This window comes from Emys orbicularis, chromosome 15 (assembly GCF_028017835.1).
Source record: "Emys orbicularis isolate rEmyOrb1 chromosome 15, rEmyOrb1.hap1, whole genome shotgun sequence".
In the NCBI taxonomy this organism is placed as follows: Eukaryota; Metazoa; Chordata; order Testudines; family Emydidae; genus Emys; species Emys orbicularis.
In genome coordinates this window covers 6,292,043-6,311,819 of record NC_088697.1, presented here as the reverse complement: position 1 = coordinate 6,311,819, position 19,777 = coordinate 6,292,043, and the positions used below count along the sequence as shown (strand labels likewise).

The 19,777-nt window shown below is 50.5% G+C and overlaps 1 protein-coding gene across 1 annotated transcript; it reads right to left on the bottom strand.

Annotated features, from left to right (window-relative positions):
* Positions 1-3,127: 3,127 nt before the first annotated feature.
* On the bottom strand, positions 3,128-19,083 carry LOC135889395 (zinc finger protein 707-like). The gene is made up of 4 exons (XM_065417264.1): positions 19,011-19,083; positions 6,322-6,404; positions 3,570-3,696; positions 3,128-3,203 (listed from the first exon to the last, which is right to left on the bottom strand). Exons 1-4 carry the CDS (start codon positions 19,033-19,035, stop codon positions 3,160-3,162), a joined length of 279 nt encoding a protein of 92 aa, XP_065273336.1. The 5' UTR covers positions 19,036-19,083; the 3' UTR covers positions 3,128-3,159.
* Between the last annotated feature and the right edge of the window lie 694 nt (positions 19,084-19,777).

The following is a 19,777-nucleotide window of genomic DNA, read 5'->3' as shown; positions in this document are numbered from 1 at the left end:
CTGTCATGGATCCATAGGATCTGTGCAATGCCCTGGCTTTTAAACAGTCCTTGGGAAGTGCCCCTTGAGTGCACTAGACCCCCAAGGGGTCCCACTCTTCCACAAGGATAGGCCATGTAGCTTCAACACCTGAGATTGAGCCTCTGGCTTCAACGCTCTTATTTCAACCTGCGAGCTCTGCCAGCAGGTCCAGCTGAACGACACTCCTGTTCAGAGACTGTTCCTCAGTCAATGCACAGAGCAAGTTTTTGCTGTGACACTGGGCAGACTTTTAAAACATAGCAGGGTTTATTAGGCAACTAAAACACAGCATTGGAAAGTCCTTAGATTAGGACAGAGAAGCGAAGAAGACAATATAGTCCATACTGGCCAATGCCCTTGATCCATGCTGCTGTAGAAAACGCTTTGGTTTCCTTTCACTGTGACTGTTCATTTGTCTTCGCTCCAGTAGAGCTCCCTGCGTCTGCGAACCCAGTTCTTCCTGCTCCCAAAAACATAACGAGTCCATGTATGCTTCACTCAGCCAAGCGGAGATCCTCCCATGGACAGGTCACAATTATTCCCTTGTCTCTGTCGGGTATTCCATTGATGTAGATTGGCCCCAGACAGTCTTTAGTGACCCATTCATATCACCCCATGACAGCTACATGACAAAACACCTCATGTCTCCTGCTCGTTATGATCATAGCAATACCAATCACAGAGGGAAACTGAGGTGTGTATTGACATCATACAAGTATCACCAAAATTCCCACCTGTATGACACACACACTGCTCACAGCCCTTGGAGGGAAAACAAAGCACAGGAACTGGATGTTAATCCAGTGAACACAGTGGAAGACAAGCTGCAATCCTCAAACCCTGGTCAAAAAGGAGAGGCATGTGGGTCCCTACCCATAGAGAGGGGCTGGCTAGAGGCCTGATACCTGAGGGGCCATTCCTTGAGCAGACCATGGAGGCAGGTTAAAGGCTTAGCTACCCCAGAACTGTGACATCACAAAAGCACATTTTGGGGAATTAGGAAATCTAGTGACTCAGGTGTAATGGGAGGGAGAATTAAACTCCCCCAGTGTGTGGAGAAGGCTGGGGAATTAAACACTAAAATTCAGGAACAACAGCCTCTAATTCTTCCAGAAAAGGAGACTGTAAGAAACAAGAACTGGGCCACGCAACCTCAGGAGGGACAGGCTCAAAGATCCAAGGAGCCTGGAGAGAAGACAGATTGTGGCTGCTGCAGATGGGGAGAGGGGGGGCAAGACTCTCCAAACTCTCACTCCTGTTGACCCTGACCTGATTTTATCGTCTATGACCACCATGTCTTGTGGGCAATTTTATACTCGCTAGAGGTAAAATGTCATTATCAGAGTATTGCTTATTAGCTTGGAACATGCGTAGAGGGGCAAGGAGGTGATCAGAAATAAATGGGTTATTAAGGGCAGGTCTACACTACCGCCAGGATTGACGCTCTGAGATCGATCCACCTGTGGTCGATTTAGCGGGTGTAGTAAACACCCGCTAAATCGACTGCAGATCGCTCGCCAGTCGACCCCTGTACTCTACCCAGATGAGAAGAGTAAAGTAAGTCGACCCCCTGCAGCGTACACCCTGTGGTAACTCTACCTAAGGTACGCTGACTCCAGCTACTTTATTCATGTAGCTGGAGTTGCGCAGTGTAGGTCAACTGACCGTGGTGGTATAAATGTAGCCAAAGCTTGCTACAGTTAAGGGCCTTATATTAGGTGGAGGCTTTGTGGGAGTAGTTATGCTGAAGTCTAGGATTTACCTGAATAGGGCTAAGGAGAGAATCCCAGGTCAGTTATTTTGCACCCTCATTTTGAGAGACTAACGAGTAACCACAAACAGGTGCAATACGCCACAGGATTCTGAAAGAAGGAAGTTTGGGGCCAGCTTTAGCAATTAGGTTGCTATGCAGTATCTCAGCAGTTGGACTGCATTCATATATTGGAATTATTAATATATAAGTGATGTAAATCATGAGTATTATTGCTTGATGCTTAATTATGGACTTCCCAAAGGCCACATATGGGTTGGGGTAGCTATTGACATTCTTGTAATCAGAGTAAAGGAGCAGATATGGTATAAGGCCATCCTATTACCATAATAAAATGGATAAATTACCTCTCCTAGTGACCATTTTTTCATTTTGTCGGGTCCCTGAGACAGTGTAAAGTGAAGCAGGGCAACCCTTCTGATGGTCTCCCTTGCCCCTCGATCTTTGTTTCCAATGGTATACATAACTTGTAAGTATGCACAGTGCAAGACCCTCTTAACTATACTTATCTTAGTCTAATCGTTACGTTTATTGATCCTTGCCTATGATTTCAATTATAACTGTCTGTATTAAATCAAGTTTCTGTGTGTTTCACCAAATTTCATCTTCTCAATTAACTTTGAGTAGCCATGTACAAGGGCAAGCTGTACCCCAATACGTAATCTTATAGGTGTAAAAATTGTACAGGCTACACTAGGACCCTGTGACATCATCATCAAAGTGGCCATTTGTGCCTGGGTAGCGGCCCCGCTATGGGAGGGAGGAATGCAGCAAGGACTCCGGATTGGTGACCAGGGTCACTGTGCATAGAGTTGGGGAGGTTACATGGGGAGGGGGGTAATGAGTGAGAGAGGGAGGTCAAGAGTTAAAATAATAATATTTGGGGGGGGAAATGTATAATGAAGCGAAACTGAACAGAAATAAAACCGGAGTGTAGGTTCTAAAGCTTTGGTAGGGATTCAGGGTTAAAGGTTTGGGATCCCCCACAGCTCCAGGTCCCTAAACCTCTCCTCCCTCCCACTGACCCATCCAGCCCACTTCCTGGGTGCCCTTCCTCCACATTCCCCTCCCCTTCGTCCCATTACTCTCAGCTGGCACCACCTCCCGGTACCTTGGGAGCTTCTTCTGTTCCCTCCTCGTCTCTCACTACCTCATCCCTCCCTGCTGCTTCTTAGCTCTAATCCTGCACACACCCTCCGCATGTCCTGGCACCCCAGAATTATCTCCTCCCCCCTTCTCCTCCCCTCCCACAGCTCTGTTCTCCCTTCACCCGTAGGGTCCTGAATGTCAACATTATACACTCTCCTATCAAAAACAACAAGGAGTCCAGTGGTGACACCTTAAAGACTAACAGATTTATTTGGGCATCAGCTTTCATGGGTAAAAAACTTCACTTCTTCAGATGCATCTCCTATCAAAAGAAGAATCATCAGACTGTCACACAAGCCATGCATGAGTCATACACCTATTTACTCAATTTAGAATTCTACAGGTGGCATATTTTCCTATTAAAATGAGAAAAGGGCATGAAAGCTACAGTTATTAATGTAGTTACTAATGTAGCAATAAGGATACATTCAATGCAATTTTAAAATGACTGACAGCACCAAAAAGGCACATATCCAAAAATGATACTAGTGTATAGGAGGTAAGGCAAAAAAGGGGGGGCAAGGAAACTTGTCAAAACTTGTATGACGAATAAAGTATAAAGTTATTACTACTGAGGTTCTTTAGAGACCCCACAGCTTCTAATAACCCAGGGGACAGGACTCCTTACCCAGCAAGACCACCGTCTCATAGTTCTCCTGCATGACATCCCTGTAGAGGGATCTCTGAACAGGGTCCAGCAGAGCCCATTCCTCCTTGGTAAAATACACAGCCACCTCCTCGAAAGTCACCGGCCCCTGAAAGAGAAAGAGTCCAACACTCAGTACCTGCTGCCCCACTGACAACCCCACTATTCACGGAACAGCAGCACCAGGTAAATGGAAGCTCCGGGAGGCACATGTTAACAGAGTCCCACCCCACCTTGCCTAGAACATCCAGGAGGCATCAGAGGGTAGTAAGAGAGAACCTTTGTGTCTCCCAGCTGACAGACGGAGGCAGGGTTGTCACATTTATCACATACCTACTAGCCAGAGCTTGATATAGAAGATGGGGCTGTCTCTGGACCCTGCTGGTAGCTCCCTGGTAGGAATCCCAACACTCTCCAAATAAAATATATGGAAGAAAGGGGAAGTCAATAGTAAAGAAAATAAGTTAGAAGGTCAGAATTGTAGAAAGTTGGTAAGGGAAGCTATCAGAAATCAATGATCAACCAATGAAAATAAGAAGGAAGTTTTAAAAAGTATATTAAGTACAAAATTTATCCTAAAAATGGTAGTGGTAAATTACTAGAAGGAAATGGCAGAATTATCAAAAATAATGCAGAAGAGGTAAAAGTGTTCAATAAATATTTCTCTCCTGGACTTGAAGAAAAACAGATGATGTAACTCATCATAAGATGTTGAAGCCGACAGTCTTTCCATTCCAAAAGTAACTCACGAGGACGTTAAACAGCAGCTATTAAAGTTAGATGTGTTTAAATCAGTGGGTCCAGATAACTAGAGTTTTGAAAGACCTGGTGGAGGAGTGTGGTGGACTGTTAATATTGATTTTAATTAGGACTTGGAACACTGGGGAAATTCCATAAGACTGGAATAAAGCTAATGCTGTGCCAATATTTAAAAACTATAAAAGAGATGACGCAGCTAATTACAAGAGTGTCAGTCTGACATCAATACTGAGCAAAATAACGGAGCAGTCAATACTGGATTTCATTAATAAAGAATTAAAGGAGGCTAATATAATTAGTACCCATTAACAAAGGTTTAGAGAAAATAGATCCTAGCAAACTAACTGGATATCCTTATTGGATGAGATCAAAAGTTTGGTCACAGCTAATAGTATTGATGTAATATACCTAGACTTCTGTAAGGCATATGACTTGGTTCAGCACAATATTTTGACTAAAAAACTAGAATGATATAAAATAAACACGGCATACATTAAATAGATTAAAAACTGTGATTGTAAATGGGGAACCATGGTCAAATAGATTTATTTCTAGCGGGTTCCCGCAAGGATTGGTTCTTGGCTCTGTGGTATTTAACATTCTTATTAATGACCTAGAAGAAAATATAGAATCATCACTGATAAAGTTTGCAGTTGCCACAAATATTGGGGGTGCTGCTAACTAATGAAGTGTCAGTAGATTCAGGTTCCAGCACTGGGAGTCTGGGAAGTTTTCCTAGCCCTGGCTGGAGGGTTATTTCCTGTTCCACAAAGAGGGGAAGTTCCATTCCCAACTCCTGTGCCTTGAAATTAGGACCTATCTGACACTACACCCCATATTCAGCATAGTGGTAGGATTATCATATGATTAGAACATAATTATGAGGCACTTTGTACAAGATGAGTCATGTGCGGTGTTATTGGAAAAGTTATGATTTGCTGAATATGATTATCCTACCTGTGTGCATGGATCATGTTTGAATCTGAAGTTATGGATATTGACTCTGTATCTGTCTTTCAAATGTGCTTACTCTGGGTAACACCCACAACTAGCCTTTCAGGTACAACAATGAAGAAGCCAGACAGTGCTGATGGCTCATCAACAAGGACAATGAAGCATGGAAGAACTTAGCCTTCCTGTGAATGTTTCAGCCAGCCTATGAGTCATGGCTACTATGACTCAGCAGGGCATGCTAGGGCATGTGACCAGACCACATGACAATGAACACCATTTTGGTACCTGTATTTTTCCACAAACTGGACTGGGAACTTAGTTTAGAACAAAGGGTTCCTGCTATATGGAAAAGCTACATAAGGTGGGGTGTGTCATCATCTCTTGACCTCATTCCCCAGACAAGAGAACTCCTGGAAGCACCTAAGGAACAAAGACTGAACTGGGGGAAGTGTTGGTCCCAGGGTAAAGGGATTTCTAGCTTGTGTATGGAAACTTGTTGGACTGCTTCTATCATCAGTCAGGGTGAGAAATTGCTAATTCAAATTCTATCCATCTAGTATGTTAGCAAATATCAAAAACTCAAACCAAGTCTAAGTAATCTGCTTTGATCTGTTTGCTACCACTTATGGCTGGGAAATTGGCTGTTGTCTTCTGTCTGTCCTTGAGCGGCTTAGGTAAAGCACTCAGGTAGCTTAGTTGGATGCATAGCGCCACCTGCTGTCCTGTTGGGTGATAACAAGGCTAAATCTCCAGCAAAGCAGTGTGAAAAGAGCCAGCCCAGCTTGAGGGTTAGAGGGCACAGCAGTTCCCACAAGCCCCCCAGACTGCACCCCGGGGTGACAACCCATCACACCCTACATTACACAAGCCTCAGCAGGTTTTTCACATCCTGTCCCCTCCCTTTCTCCACCCGAGATATTTCCTGCCTCCCACCACCTCTAGCAGCTCCCACCCTCCTATGCATTTACTGCTCCTCTCCCTCCAAGCAGAACCCACCACCAGCTCCCTGATAATCCCTTACCTGAGCCAGCTCCATTGCAGCCATTTCCTTCCCCCTCGGAGGATGGGATGATGTGGAGCAAAACGTGGATGTTAATCTGTAGCCTGCCAGGGCGAGAAGGGCAATTTGAGAGAATTCAGATGGGGTTTTTGTCCATTCCACATGTCGATTCCCCCCAGGATTTTCCCCGGTAATGGACATTCTAGGTTCTGCCACAGTGTGAAGCACAGAGTGACCTTATTCCAGTACAGGCCTAGCCCCCTCCACCAGAGTGTAACCCTCTGAGACATGGTGAAACCCTCCCAGTAGCAGAGTCTCTCTGTTACACTCATAAAGTTTGCAGGCGATACCAAACTGGGAGGGGTTGCAAGTACTTTGGAGGATAGAATTGAAATTCAAAATAATCTGGACAAACTGGAGAAATGGTCTGAAGTACATAGGATGAAATTCAATAAGGACAAATCAAAGTACTTCACTTAGGGTACGTCTATAGTACGAAATTAATTCGAAGTTATTTTATTCGAATTTCCAGAATAGAGTTCATACATTCTATGTTATGTGTCCCCACTAAAGCGCGCGAATTCGGCGGAGTGCATCCACAGTACCGAGGCTAGCATCGAATGTCGGAGCGGTGCTCTGTGGTAGCTATCCCACAGTTCCCGCAGTCTCTGCCGCCCATTGGAATTGTGGGTTAAGCTCCCAGTGCATGATGGGGCAAAAACATTCTCGCGGGTTTTTCTGGGTGTGTGCCGTCACTCGCTCCTCCCTCCGTGAAAGCTACGGCAGACGCCATGCTGCCAGCAGATGGTGCAGCATGGTGCACCGCCTGTCTCCTGGTATGTTGAATCCACTTCGAATGTCTTCGGCAATCATGAACAGAGCCGCACAGCTTCCGACGCTTTCTCCAGATTGTCTGTGCTGGGCTCCCGTGGAAGCTACAGAAGGCAACAATTCCCTGCCATTTCTCGGCCATCATGAACAGAGCCGCACAGCTTCCGCCGCAAACTCTGCTCACGTTTCCGCTGCAAACTCTGCTCTTGCCACTTTTTCCATGTTGTCGGTCCTGGGCTCCCGTGGAAGCTACAGAAGGCAACAATTCCCTGCTGTTTTTCGCCCATTGTGAACAGAGAACAGATCAGACAATCTGGAGAAAGCGGTGGAAGCTGTCCTGGGCTCCCGTGGAAGCTACAGAAGACAACCATTTACCGCTTTTTATCAGCCATCTTGAACCAAACAGCTCATTTCGCACCCTTTTTCAAGGATTACCCATGCAGGTGCCATTGCGCGGCAAACATGGAGCCCGCTCAGATCTCTGCTGCAGTTTTGACCATTGTAAATACCTCATGCATTATCCAGCAGTATGTTCTGTACCTGCAAAACCGGGCGAGGAAGTAACGACAGTGCGATTACTATACTGATGAGGACATGGACACAGACGTTCCTAGATGCACGGCATGTCGCGATTGGGAGATCATGGTGGCATTGGGCCAGGTTCATGCCGTGGAATGCCAATTTTGGGCCCGGGAAACAAGCACAGACTGGTGGGATCGCATAGTGTTGCAGGTCTGGGATGATTCCCAGTGGCTGCAAAACTTTCGTATGCATAGGGCCACTTTCATGGAACTTTGTGACTTGCTGTCCCCTGCCCTGAAGCGCAAAGACATCAAAATTAGAGCAGCCCTCACAGTTGAGAAGCGAGTGGCCATAGCACTGTGGAAGCTTGCAATGCCCGACAGCTACCGGTCAGTCGGGAATCAGTTTGGAGTGGGCAAATCTACTGTATGGGCTGCTGTGCTGCAAGTAGCCAATGCAATCATTGACCAGCTGCTATCAAGGGTAGTGACTTTGGGAAATGTGCAGACCACTGTGGATGGCTTCAATGTGCTGGGGTTCCCTAACTGTGGCGGGGCGATAGACGGAACGCATATCCCCATCTTGGCCCCGGCATACTGTGGCGGCCAGTACATAAACCGCAAGGGGTACTTTTCCATAGTGCTGCAAGCACTGGTGGATCACAAGGGATGTTTCGCCGACATCAACGTGGGATGGCCGGGAAAGGTGAATGACGCTCGTATCTTCAGGTACTCTGGTCTGTTTGAACAGCTGCAGGAAGGGACTTACTTCCCAGACCAGAAAATTACTGTTGGGGATGTTGAAATGCCTATAGTTATCCTCGGGGACACAGCGTACCCCTTAATGCCATTATTATTATTTATTACCCTGGACAGTAGTAAGGAGCAGTTCAACTATAGGCTGAGCAAGTGCAAAATGGTGGTAGAATGTGCTTTTGGACATTTGAAAGGGTGCTGGCGCAGTTTACTGACTCGGTTAGATATCAGCACAACCAATATTCCCATTGTAATTGCTGATTGTTGTGTGCTCCACAATATCTGTGAGAGTAAGGGGGAGACTTTTATGGCAGGGAGGGAGGTTGAGGCAACTTGCCTGGCTGCCAATTTCGCACAGCCAGACAACACGGCGATTAGAAGAGCACAGCAGGGCATGCTGTGCATCAGAGAAGCTTTGAAAGCCAGTTTCATAACTGGCCAGGGTATGGTGTGACAGTTGTGTTTGTTTCTCTTGAAGTTACCCACACCCTCATATATATATATATATTATATATATAAAAGGAAATAAAGTCAAAATTGTTTAAAAACTGTTCTTTATTATTTGATGCACAACACATTGAGAGAAATTAGAAGGTAGACTTTGGGGGGGGGGATTGGGTTAGGGGGGTGGAGGAGGGAAGAACAAGTCCAGAAACCAAATCAAAAGTTCGCATATGCCAGCTTTCTGGTGCTTGGGCGATCCTCTGGGGTTGAGCGTGTGGGTCCCCGTAGCCTCCCCCCTCGTGTTCTTGGGCATCTGGGTGAGGAGGATATGGAACCTGGGGAGGAGGGAGTTTGATTATACAGGGGCTGCAGCGGAAGTCTGTGGTCTTGCTGCCTTTCCCGCACTAGATCCACCATACAGCGGAGCATGTCAGTTTGCTCCCCCATGAGCTTGACCATAGCGTCCTGCCTGCTCTCATCGCGCGCCTCCCTCCTTTCTTCGTGTTCCTGTAATGCTTTACGGGACTCCGCAATTGTTTGCCACCATGCATTCAGCTGGGCCCTATCAGTGCGGAAGGACTGCATGAGCTCGGCGAACATGTCGTCCCGAGTTCATTTTTTCTGCCTTCTAATCTGGACCAGCCTCTGGAACGGAGTAGATAGGGGCCGCGTTGAAACATTTGCGCCTGCGGGAGGAGAAAAAGGGAGGGTAGTATTTTAAAAAATACATTGCAGAGAACAAAGGGGGCACTTTGGTATGAGTAAGCCATCACACACAGCCGGGCAACAGAATTCATCTTGCAGGCAGCCCCTAGGGGCACACGGGGTTCTGCTTCTTCTACATTCATTTCAATGCTTTCAAACTGCTGGGCCCCCTTTCCCACAGCAAGCAATGCCTGGTGGGTTTGCCATATAAAAGGAGGGCCTGCGGGCTCTCTGGGATGATCACTGCACACAACCACGTGGCTCCGATCAGGCTCAGAGCAGGGATGAGCTGAGCCATTTACTCTAAATGTTAACAACCCAGCGCGGCTGGGTTCCCCCCACACCGCCCGGCTCTGATCAGGCTCTCACTCACCAGAAGTACCTTCTCCAGGGTCATGGAACAGGAGTCCGCCTTGGGAGTGAGGGGAGGCTATTGGATCCAGCGTTAAGATTTAGTTCCTGGCTAGGGGGGAAAAGGGATTCCACACATGCCGCCTGTGCACTGTCCTCCTCCTCCTCCTCTTCGTCCGCCAATGTCTCTTCCTCCTCGCTTCGTGCAACTCCCCCTTTGCAGGTGTCCACAGACAGTGGTGGCATCACCCCCCATAATTGCATGGAGCTCACGGTAAAAGCAGAATGTATGGGGCTGTGACCCAGAGCACCCGTTTGCCTCCCTGGCTTTTTGGTATGCTTGCCTGAGCTCCTTGATTTTTGTACGACACTGCTCTGTGTCCCTGGAGTAGCCTCTTTCCGTCATGGCCCTGGAGACTTTAGCGTAGGTATTTGCGTCCCTTTTTTTGGAATGTAGCATGGGATGAAATCCAGTACCTCCCGTTCGGACCATGCTGGAGCTCGTCTGCGAATCCAGGACTGCATGATCTCCTGTGATGGACTCTGCATGGTCGCCTGTGATGGTGGACTGTGCTGATGGTCACCTGTGCTGCTGGTGACCAAACAGGAAATGAAATTCAAAAGTTCCTGGGGCTTTTCCTGCCCACCTGGCTAGTGCATTGGAGTTGAGAGTGTTGACAAGAGCGGTCACAAGGGAGCATCCTGGGATAGCTCCCGGAGGCCAATAACGTCGAATTGCGTCCACAATACCTTTAACCTGGGATTGCGATCTCGATTTAAACGCTACTTCACTTGCCGTGGAGTACAGAAATCGAATTAAAGAGCCCTTTAAATCGAAAAAAAAACGTTTGGTCATGTGGTCTTTTTTTTTTCCGAAATAACTCAGCTAATTCTGAAATAACAGGCTAGTGTAGACCAGGCCTTAGGAAGGAACAATCAGTTGCACACATACAAAATGGGAAATGACTGCCTAAGAAGGAGTGCTGCGGAAAGGGATCTGGGGGTCATAGTGGATCACAAGCTAAATATGAGTCAACAGTGTTACACTGTTGCAAAAAAAGCAAGTATCATTCTGGGATGTATTAGCAGGAGTATTCTAAACAAGACACGACAAGTAATTCTTCTGCTCTACTCCGCGCTGATTAGGTCTCAACTGGTGTAGTGTGTCCAGTTCTGGGCGCCACATTTCATGAAAGATGTGGACAAATTGGAGAAAGTCCAGAGAAGAGCAACAAAAATGATTAAAGGTCTAGAAAACATGACTGTGACGGGGCAGCCGCGCGCCCTGCACTAGCCCCGGCAGCGTCAGACCAGTAGCTCTGGCGGCGGAAGTCCCGCCCCGCTCATAGAATCATAGACTTTAAGGTCAGAAGGGACCATTATGATCATCTAGTCTGACCTCCTGCACAATGCAGGCCACAGAATCTCACCCACCCACTCCTGTATCAAACCCGTGTCTCATATTGGGCATGCTCCAAATGCTCTGGGAGTATAAAAGGAAGGAATTCAGCTCAGTCTGGGCTGGCGGCCGCAGGGGAAGGACCTAACTGGGAAGCTCCTGTGGAGGACCAGCCACCACCCTTGACGTTGCTGGGAACTGAAGCTTCCCCTGGCCAGCATGAAGCCCTGCTGCGGGAGGAGCCCGAAGTGGCTACGGACCTGGAGACCCGCAGAGAACCTGGAGATTCGTGGGAGACCCCAACTCTCAAGATGGTAGGAAGCTACCCAGGAGGGGTGACGGACTGGTACCTTGCCCCCGGTAAGCCTCAGCGTGTTTCGGTAGGATCTCCCAGCTGAGCCAGTGGAAAGGCCCTACGGCGGTGTAACCAGGGGCAATCCTATGGACTCTGGCTACTAGACCGTGCTTCCCTGTAACCAGGGGCAATTCTGGGGACTTTGGCCACTAGGCTGTGTTGCCCTACAACGAGGGGCGTAAACCCTCACATGTGGTGAATGCAGGCAGCGATTTGGGCCTGTTGAAAGGTCCAGCATAAGGAAGTTAAACCGTGGGAACCCCGCCAAGCCTCATGATGGAGACAGAGAAGCTCCTAAAGTGGATGCTGGAAAAGCAGCAGGAGCAGGCGGCCCAACAGCAGCAGCAACAGGTGCAGATGATGCAGCAGATGGTCAGCCAGCAGCAGCTGCCGATAACCCAGCACCAAGCGCACCAGCAGCAGCTCCTCCGGGAATTAGCGGTTCAGCAGCAGACCCAACAAGTGCGCCTGGTGCAGCAGATGGCCATGTTGTTACCTGGCGGGAGCCGCAGCCACCATACCTGCGGGGACCGGACCCAGGGAGACTTTGGGGGAACTGCCGGTACGCCTCACTAAGATGGGGCCAGAAGACAACCCAGAGGCGTTCTTAGTGACGTTCAAACAGGTAGCTAATGCCGCCAGGTGGCCCCCAGAACATTGGGCCACCCTACTGGCCCCCTATCTGATGGGACAGGCCCAGGCCGCCTATCGTAGCCTCAATCCCCGGGAGGCCCTAGAGTACCCCAGAGTGAAGGCGGCCATATGAGATCATGCCGGCATTAGCCCAGAGAGCTATCGCCAGCGCCTCCGCAAGGAACAGCACCTCCACAAGGAACAGTACCCCCCTGGGGCCCGGCCCCAGGCAGTGGCCCAACGCATTAGAGACCATTGTTGGAAATGGTTGAACCGGGAAGGCTTGACGGGGCCACAGGTAGCGGAGATGGTGGCACTGGAACAGTTCACTCAGATCCTGCCCCCGGGAGGAAGGGCCTGGGTACATCAGCATCGACCGGCAACCTTGTTGGTGGCGGTGGCCTTGATGGAGGACTACTTGTCCACTGACGGGGCCAAGGCGCCGACCCAGGTAGCAGGAAATACCGGTCGAAAGGGTGGGCTAGGAAAAGGGAATCCCCAAGGGTTGGGACCCCAGGAACCGTCGGCAGGTGCCCGCCGCACGCCTCCAAAAGTCCCCGAGCCCAGAGCCAAGGCCTCCCAGGCACCGATCCGAAGGGACCAACAACCTCGAGAGCAAGGGAGCCCCCTGGGCTGAGGCCCAAGAGGGGTGCTGGGAGTGCGGACGGGAAGGGCATTTTCGGCGGGATTGCCCATTCATGGACTGCAACTACAGACAAGCCTGGGTCGCCGGACGAAGGGCTCGGAAGAGAGGAATAGGAAAGCTGGCGGTCCCTGTCCGGGTCGAGGGGACCCTCATGAACGCCTTCATGGACTCGCGGTGTAGTCAGACCCTCATACGGGAGGAGCTGGTCCCAGACCTCAATCTCTCGGGCCCCCCGCTCCACTTACAACGTGTACATGGGGACATCTGCACTTCACCCAGGCCATGGGGTAAGCTAGAAGTATGCCGCTGGGAGGAGGGCCTCCGGGTGGGAGTGGCCCCCAGGTTAGCCTACCCGGTGGTATTGGGGCAAGACTGGCCAGGCTTCGGGGAGGTTCTCCAGAAGTACCAACCGCCCGACCCACTAACGGACGGGCTTAGGCCTCCGAGAGCGGGGCTGCTCGGACGCACACCAAGGATCGACCCCGGAGAAGGGACCTCGGCGCCAGAGGAGACCCCCGCGACTCATCTGACAGCCAGGCCCCGTTCGGTGGAAGATGCCCAGGCGGAACTGGAGCGGGATGTGTACTTTGTACAGGAGCAGAGGGAGGACCCGACCCTAAGTAGAGCCTGGGAACAAGCCACCAGCCCGGACCCCAATGGAGACCTGACTCTGCGACCCCCACAAGGCCCCCACTTTGAGATATGGCGGGATCGCCTATATCAGATAGCCCCAGAACCCCAGACCCAGGAGACGTTCCGCCAGCTATTGGTTTCCCAGAGGCTGCGGCAAGGCCTCCTACAACTAGCCCATGCAAACCCCTGGGCAGGACACCTGGGGAGGGAGAAGACACTCCAGAGGGTGGCTCGCCGGTTCTTCTGTCCGGGCATATACTGAGAGGTTCGGGACTATTGCGCGTCTTGCCCGGAATGCCAGCTGGCGGGACCGAAAGGGGTAGCCCGGGCACCCCCGGTACCCATGTCGGTCATCGGCATACCCTTCGAGCGGATTGGGCTGGACCTAGTCGGCCCAGTTGAAAGAAGCAAGACGGGGAATCGCTTCATCCTAGTGATAGTGGACTACGCGACACGCTACCCTGAAGCCGTTCCCCTAAAAACAGCGCCAGTGCCAGCAATTGCTAATGAACTAGTGAAGATTTTTTCTAGGGTCGGGATACCGGCGGAAATCCTGACAGACCAGGGCACGAATGTGTCCTCCAAACTGATAGCCAAACTGTGTCACCTCCTCCACATACGAACGCTCCGGACGTCAGTTTACCATCCTCAGACAGATAGCCTGGTGGCACCCTAAAATCTATGCTACGGAAGTTCGTGGAGGAGGACCCTACGCATTGGGATACTCTGTTGCCAGCCCTGTTGTTCGCCATAAGGGAGGTACCCCAGGCCTCGACGGGGTTCTCGTCCTTTGAACTCTTGTACAGGAGACAGCCATGGGGGATCTTGGACCTCCTGAAGGAGGAGTGGGGAGCCCAGGAGACGTGAGTTCTCGGGACCACCCAGTACAAGTTACACCTCTGAGAACGGCTCCAAACACTAGGGCCCTTTGCCCGGGAGAACTTGATACAGGCCCAAGCGAGCCAAGAATGCCTCTATAATCGCGGGACTAGGGGGCGGAGTTTCGGCCCAGGAGATTGGGTGTTGCTCTTGTTGCCCTCGGCTGAGTCAAAACTTCTGGCCAAATGGTAGGGCCCCTATGAGGTAGTCCGGCGAGTTGGACCGGTGGACTACGAGGTCCGACTACCAGGGCGACGGAGGGAGATGCGTATCTACCACGTGAATCTTCTGAAGGCCTGGAAGGCCAGGGAAGCCCGGCTCATCGGCCCGTCCACCCCAGAATCGGAACTCGGGCCCCTAGTAGGGGACCCACCAGACCCAAGGTCAGTGACGCTAGGGTCGGGCCTCACCTCTGTACAGCAAGAACTACAACAACAACTGGTGGAGGAATTCCCTGATGTCTTTGCCGCCCGTCCAGGACGAACGACTCTGATGAGTCATCACATCGCCACCACCCCTGGTCAGAAGGTGAGAGACAACCACCGACCGTTGCCCCGGAAAATGTGGGATACGGTCCGACAGGAGCTAGAGACTATGCTGGAGATGGGGGTCATGGAAGAATCGACAAGTGAGTGGCGCAGCCCCATCGTCCTAGTCCCAAAGCCCGATGGGACTACCCGGTTTTGCATTGACTTCCAAAAGGTCAATGCCATCTCCTGCTTCGACGCATACCCGATGCTGCGGGTGGATGAACTGCTGGAACGGCTCGGGGGAGCGAGGTACTTGTCAACCATAGATCTAACCAAGGGATAATGGCAGATCCCCCTCACACCAAACTCCCGGGAGAAGCCGGCCTTTCCAACACCTTTCGGCCTCTTCCAATTTATAACCATGCCGTTCGGACTACACGGAGCTGCTGCTACATTCCAGCGCTTGAGGAATAAGGTCTTACAACCCCACGACCAGTATGCAGCGGCATATATAGATGACATTGTAGTCTACAGCAACAACTGGGAGGACCACCTACGCCATCTGGTGGGGGTGTTACAAGCCCTCAGAGCAGCCAGCCTCACAGCTAACCCGGCAAAGTATCACCTTGGGCAAGAAGAGGCAACCTACCTTGGATATACAGTGGGGGTGGGGGGGAGAAACTGACACCCCTAATTAGCAAATTGCAAGCTCTCAAAGACGTACCCGTCCCCAAGACAAAGAAGCAAGTGCGCCAGTTTTTGGGCCTAGCCAGATACTAACGCCGCTTCGTGCCGGATTTTGCATCCATAGCCGCCCCCCGTCGGACCTGACAAAGAACACGGAGCCTCAACAAGTGCAGTGGTCGAACAATGCGAGAGAGCCTTTGAAACCTTGAAAGACTGACTCATGCAAGAACCAGTCCTATGACACCCAGACTTCTCCAAGGAATTTACACTTCAAACAGATGCCTCGGAAGTGGGCTTGGGGGCAGTACTCTCCCAGGATGTAGACGGGGAGGAAAAAAAAATTATAAAAAAATGGAGATATCCAATCTCCTAGAACTGGAAGGGACCTTGAAAGGTCATTGAGTCCAGCCCCCTGCCTTCACTAGCAGGACCAAGTAATGATTTTGCCCCAGATCCCTAAGTGGCCCCCTCAAGGATTGAGCTCACAACCCTGGGTTTAGCAGGCCAATGCTCAAACCACTAAGCTATCCCTCCCCGCAACACCTGGTACTATACCTAAGTCCCCCGGGAGCAACATTATTCTACAATAGAGAAAGAGGCCCTGGCGGTGCGATGGGCCATCGACGCCCTACGTTATTATCTGCTGGGGAATAACTTTAGGTTGATCACAGACCATGCCCCCCTATGGTGGATGCATAGTATGAAGGACACGAACCCTCGGACTACAGGGTGGTACCTCTCCCTCCAACCCTACGACTTCTGTGTGTTCCATCGCCCGGATAAGGCCCACGCTAACGCAGAATTCTTCTCCAGAGAGGGGAAGGAGGAGGAGGAGGCAGCGGACCAACCCGGGGGACCCTTCTTAAGGAGAAGGGTGTGTGACGGGGCAGCCCCGCCCCGCACTAGCCCCGGCAGCATCAGACCAGTAGCTCTGGCGGTGGAAGTCCCGCCCCGCTCGTACTGGGCATGCTCCAAATCCTCTGGGAATATAAAAGAGAACTCAGCTAGGTCTGGGCTGGCGGCCGCAGGAGAAGGACCTAACTGAGAAGCTTCTGTAGAGGACCAGCCACAACCCTTGACGTTGCTGGGAACTGAAGCTTCCCCTGGCCAGCACGAAGCCCTACTGCGGGAGGAGCCAGAGGCGGCGACGGACCCGGAGACCTGCGGAGAACCTGGAGATTCGTGGGAGACCCCAACTCTCAAGACGGTAGGAAGCTACCCGGGAGGGGTGATGGGATTGGTACCTTGACCCCAGTAAGCATCAGCGTGTTTCGGTAGGATCCCCCCCGCTGAGCCAGTGGCAAGGCCATGCCGCCCTGTAACCCGGGGCAATTCTATGGGCTCTGGCCACTAGGCCGTGTTGCCCTGGAACGAGGGGCATGACCCCTCACAATGACCTATGAGGAAGACTGAAAACATTGTGTTTGTTTAGTCTGGAGAAGAGAAGCCTGAGAGGGGACATGATCACAGTTTTCAAGTACATAAAAGCTTGTTACAAAGATGTGGGAGAAAAATTGTTCTTCTTAACCTATGAGGATAGGACAAGAAGCAATGGACTTCAATTGCAGCAAGGGCAGTTTAGGATGGAGATTAGGAAAAATACTTCCTGTCAGAGTGGTTAAGCACTGGAATAAATTGCCTAGGGAGGTTGTGGAGTCTCCAACATTGGGGATTTTTTAAGAGCAGGTTGGACAAACACCTGCAGGGATGGTCTAGATAATACTTAGTCCTCCCTTGAGTGCAGGGGGCTGGAGTAGATGACCTCTCGAGGTCCCTTCCAGTTCTATGATTCTATAACCCAAAGGCCAGAGAAGAGCAGAATCAAAGGAGTCACTTTGGGGGATTCTCCCTGTCTTTGTCCCCAAGGCAGCTGTCTCAGGTTTACAAAGTTGTTTGATGCTCCAGCCTTTATACAGTCTCTTCTGGGAGTGCCCCCTTTCATGGGCTGGGCCTAGTTTTAGCTTTTGACAAGCGTGACCCCAGGGGCTCTGAGACTGGGCCTTCTTGCCTCAGCACACCTTGTTTCTTTCTGTGGCTCCCCAGTGAGTCCAAATGAGTAGATACTCCTGATAGAGACTGTGAACATAAGACTGGCCCACTGCATCAGACCAATGGTCCATCTAGTTCAGTGGCCAATGCCAGGTGCTTCAGAGGGAATGAACAGAACAGGTAATCATCAAGATATCCATCCCCTGTCACCCATTCCCAGCTTCTGGCAAACAGAAGCTAGAGACACCATCCCTGCCCATCCTGCCTGTGACACTGGCAGATGAGGTGTTAGCTCTTGCAAAAGCCCCCATGTCTTAATTGAACACGGACAAATGCAAAGCTGGAATCAGTCTGGCTTGCCTGGGTTAGTATTGTTAAAACAGGTATTAGAATTATAACAATGTGTTTAGACTTTATTGAATGCTCGTGAGTTGCTGCCTGGGTTAATACCTGACTAGTTTCATTGTGAGCCTCTGTGGCTATGTAAATCACCAGACAGGAGAGAGACTTTACCTAGGTGAAGTGCTGATTGGCAACAGAATGCATTATATCCTGCCTGGCAGGAAAGGTCCACCAACACCAGATTAACATCCCATTATGGTCTAAGAAGACAAAAGACTGTTGTGCTCTTGACCTCCCATTAGCTGAGCTTGCAGCTCAGAGCACATGGCAGGAAGGGGATTAAAACACCCATACAGAAAGAACTGATTATCTGTATGTTGCTTGGACTCTGGGGGGCAAAGTTTCTAGGCATAAGCAAGAGATCCCCAGCTGCTTAGCCAGGGTTAGTCCTAAAGAATATGTAGGGCTTGCTTATTATAGAAGCTTGTATTACCTTTTGAAATTTAAGACTGTAACTCATCTGCATCTGCTTTAACCTGCTTTAATTTTTTAAACAATTCTCATTTCCTTTTAAATAAATCTTAATACAGGTTATTACAGGACTGGCTACAAGTGTTGTCTTTGTTGGGAGATCTAAGATTCAATTCACCTAAGGAAGTGACTGGTTCTTTGGGACTGGCAGTAACCTGAACATTGCTGTGATTCATGGTGTAAGGCAGTGGTTCTCAACCAGGGGTCTGGGCCCCCCTGGGGGGCCACGAGCAGTTACCAGGTGGGCTGCCAAGCAAGGCCAGCATTAGAGTCGCCGAGGCCCAGGGCAGAAAGCTGAAGTCCCAGCGCATGGGGGGCGGCTCAGAAAGAAAAAGGTTGAGAACCCCTGCTGTAACGGACCATCTGTCACAAAGGTGAACTCACCTGCGTGGTGAGATATATGGGATGACCCAAGGGGACTGAGCTGTGATTCCATGTTAATGCTTTTAGTGCCTGAAGCATTTACACTGGATACTTGGTTGGTGAAATCTACATATAGACCCCACAACCAATTTGGGGTTTGTTCCCTGCTTCTTACCAGTCTGCCTGAGGATGGTGCTCATGCTCTTGAGTCACTGAAGACGGCGTTAGAGACTTACGGGCACAACGCCACCAGCAGCAATTGGCAGCAATGCAGAGCAGGCTTTACAGTGACACGGTGTGGGCCAAATGGTTTATGGACTCAGTCAAGCCCCAGTTCTCCTCCAGTGCACATCAGCATCCCGGCAACCTTCAAGGAGGGTCAAGGCTGCCACTCCTTCAGTGATGATGGATCTCCAGCATAGCATCACCCGCGCCCCATGACCCGCCTTGTCTCCTGAGACAGAGATGGATGACAGAGAGTGCATAATGGATACTTTTGGGGAGGTGGGAAAGTAGGGAAAAGGATAACAAAACACACCTTCTGGGGGTCACCCCTCAGGAAGTGAAGGTGACAGGTATTATGGTGGCAGTAAAGGGGGAGGGGAGGGAGTGGGAGCAGCACCTTCAAGGGCAATCCTGCCAGTGGGTTGCCCCACCACATCAGGTATGGGGCTGATAGGGGGCCATTCCCTGGGCCTGGGTGCCTGTGAAGGGCTATATAAACTCTACGCTGGCACAGAAGTAGTTAAACTGCTGCTTTAGTCTGGACTGGCCCAGCCCCTCCGCACCTGCAAATCATGCCAGGACTGGAGCAGGAGTTAACAGACGAGACCTACTCTACTCAGAGGGGGGCCACCCTGGGAAGGGAACTGTCTCTGGAGCATCTCCAGCCCCAAAGAGAGGGCTGGCAGCATTCGGGGCTCTGGCCTTCACTGAGGGAGG

What these genes read in the sequence shown, in the direction of transcription:
- LOC135889395 (XM_065417264.1), bottom strand. Translation starts at nt 19,035, where the DNA reads ATGAGCACCATCCTCAGGCAGACTG. An exon ending in CTGCAATGGAGCTGGCTCAG is followed by an intron (nt 3,697 to 6,321) that starts GTAAGGGATTAT and finishes TTTCTCTTTCAG; the next exon opens with GGGCCGGTGACTTTCGAGGA. An exon ending in TGAGACGGTGGTCTTGCTGG is followed by an intron (nt 3,204 to 3,569) that starts GTAAGGAGTCCT and finishes TTCTTTTGATAG; the next exon opens with GAGATGCATCTGAAGAAGTG.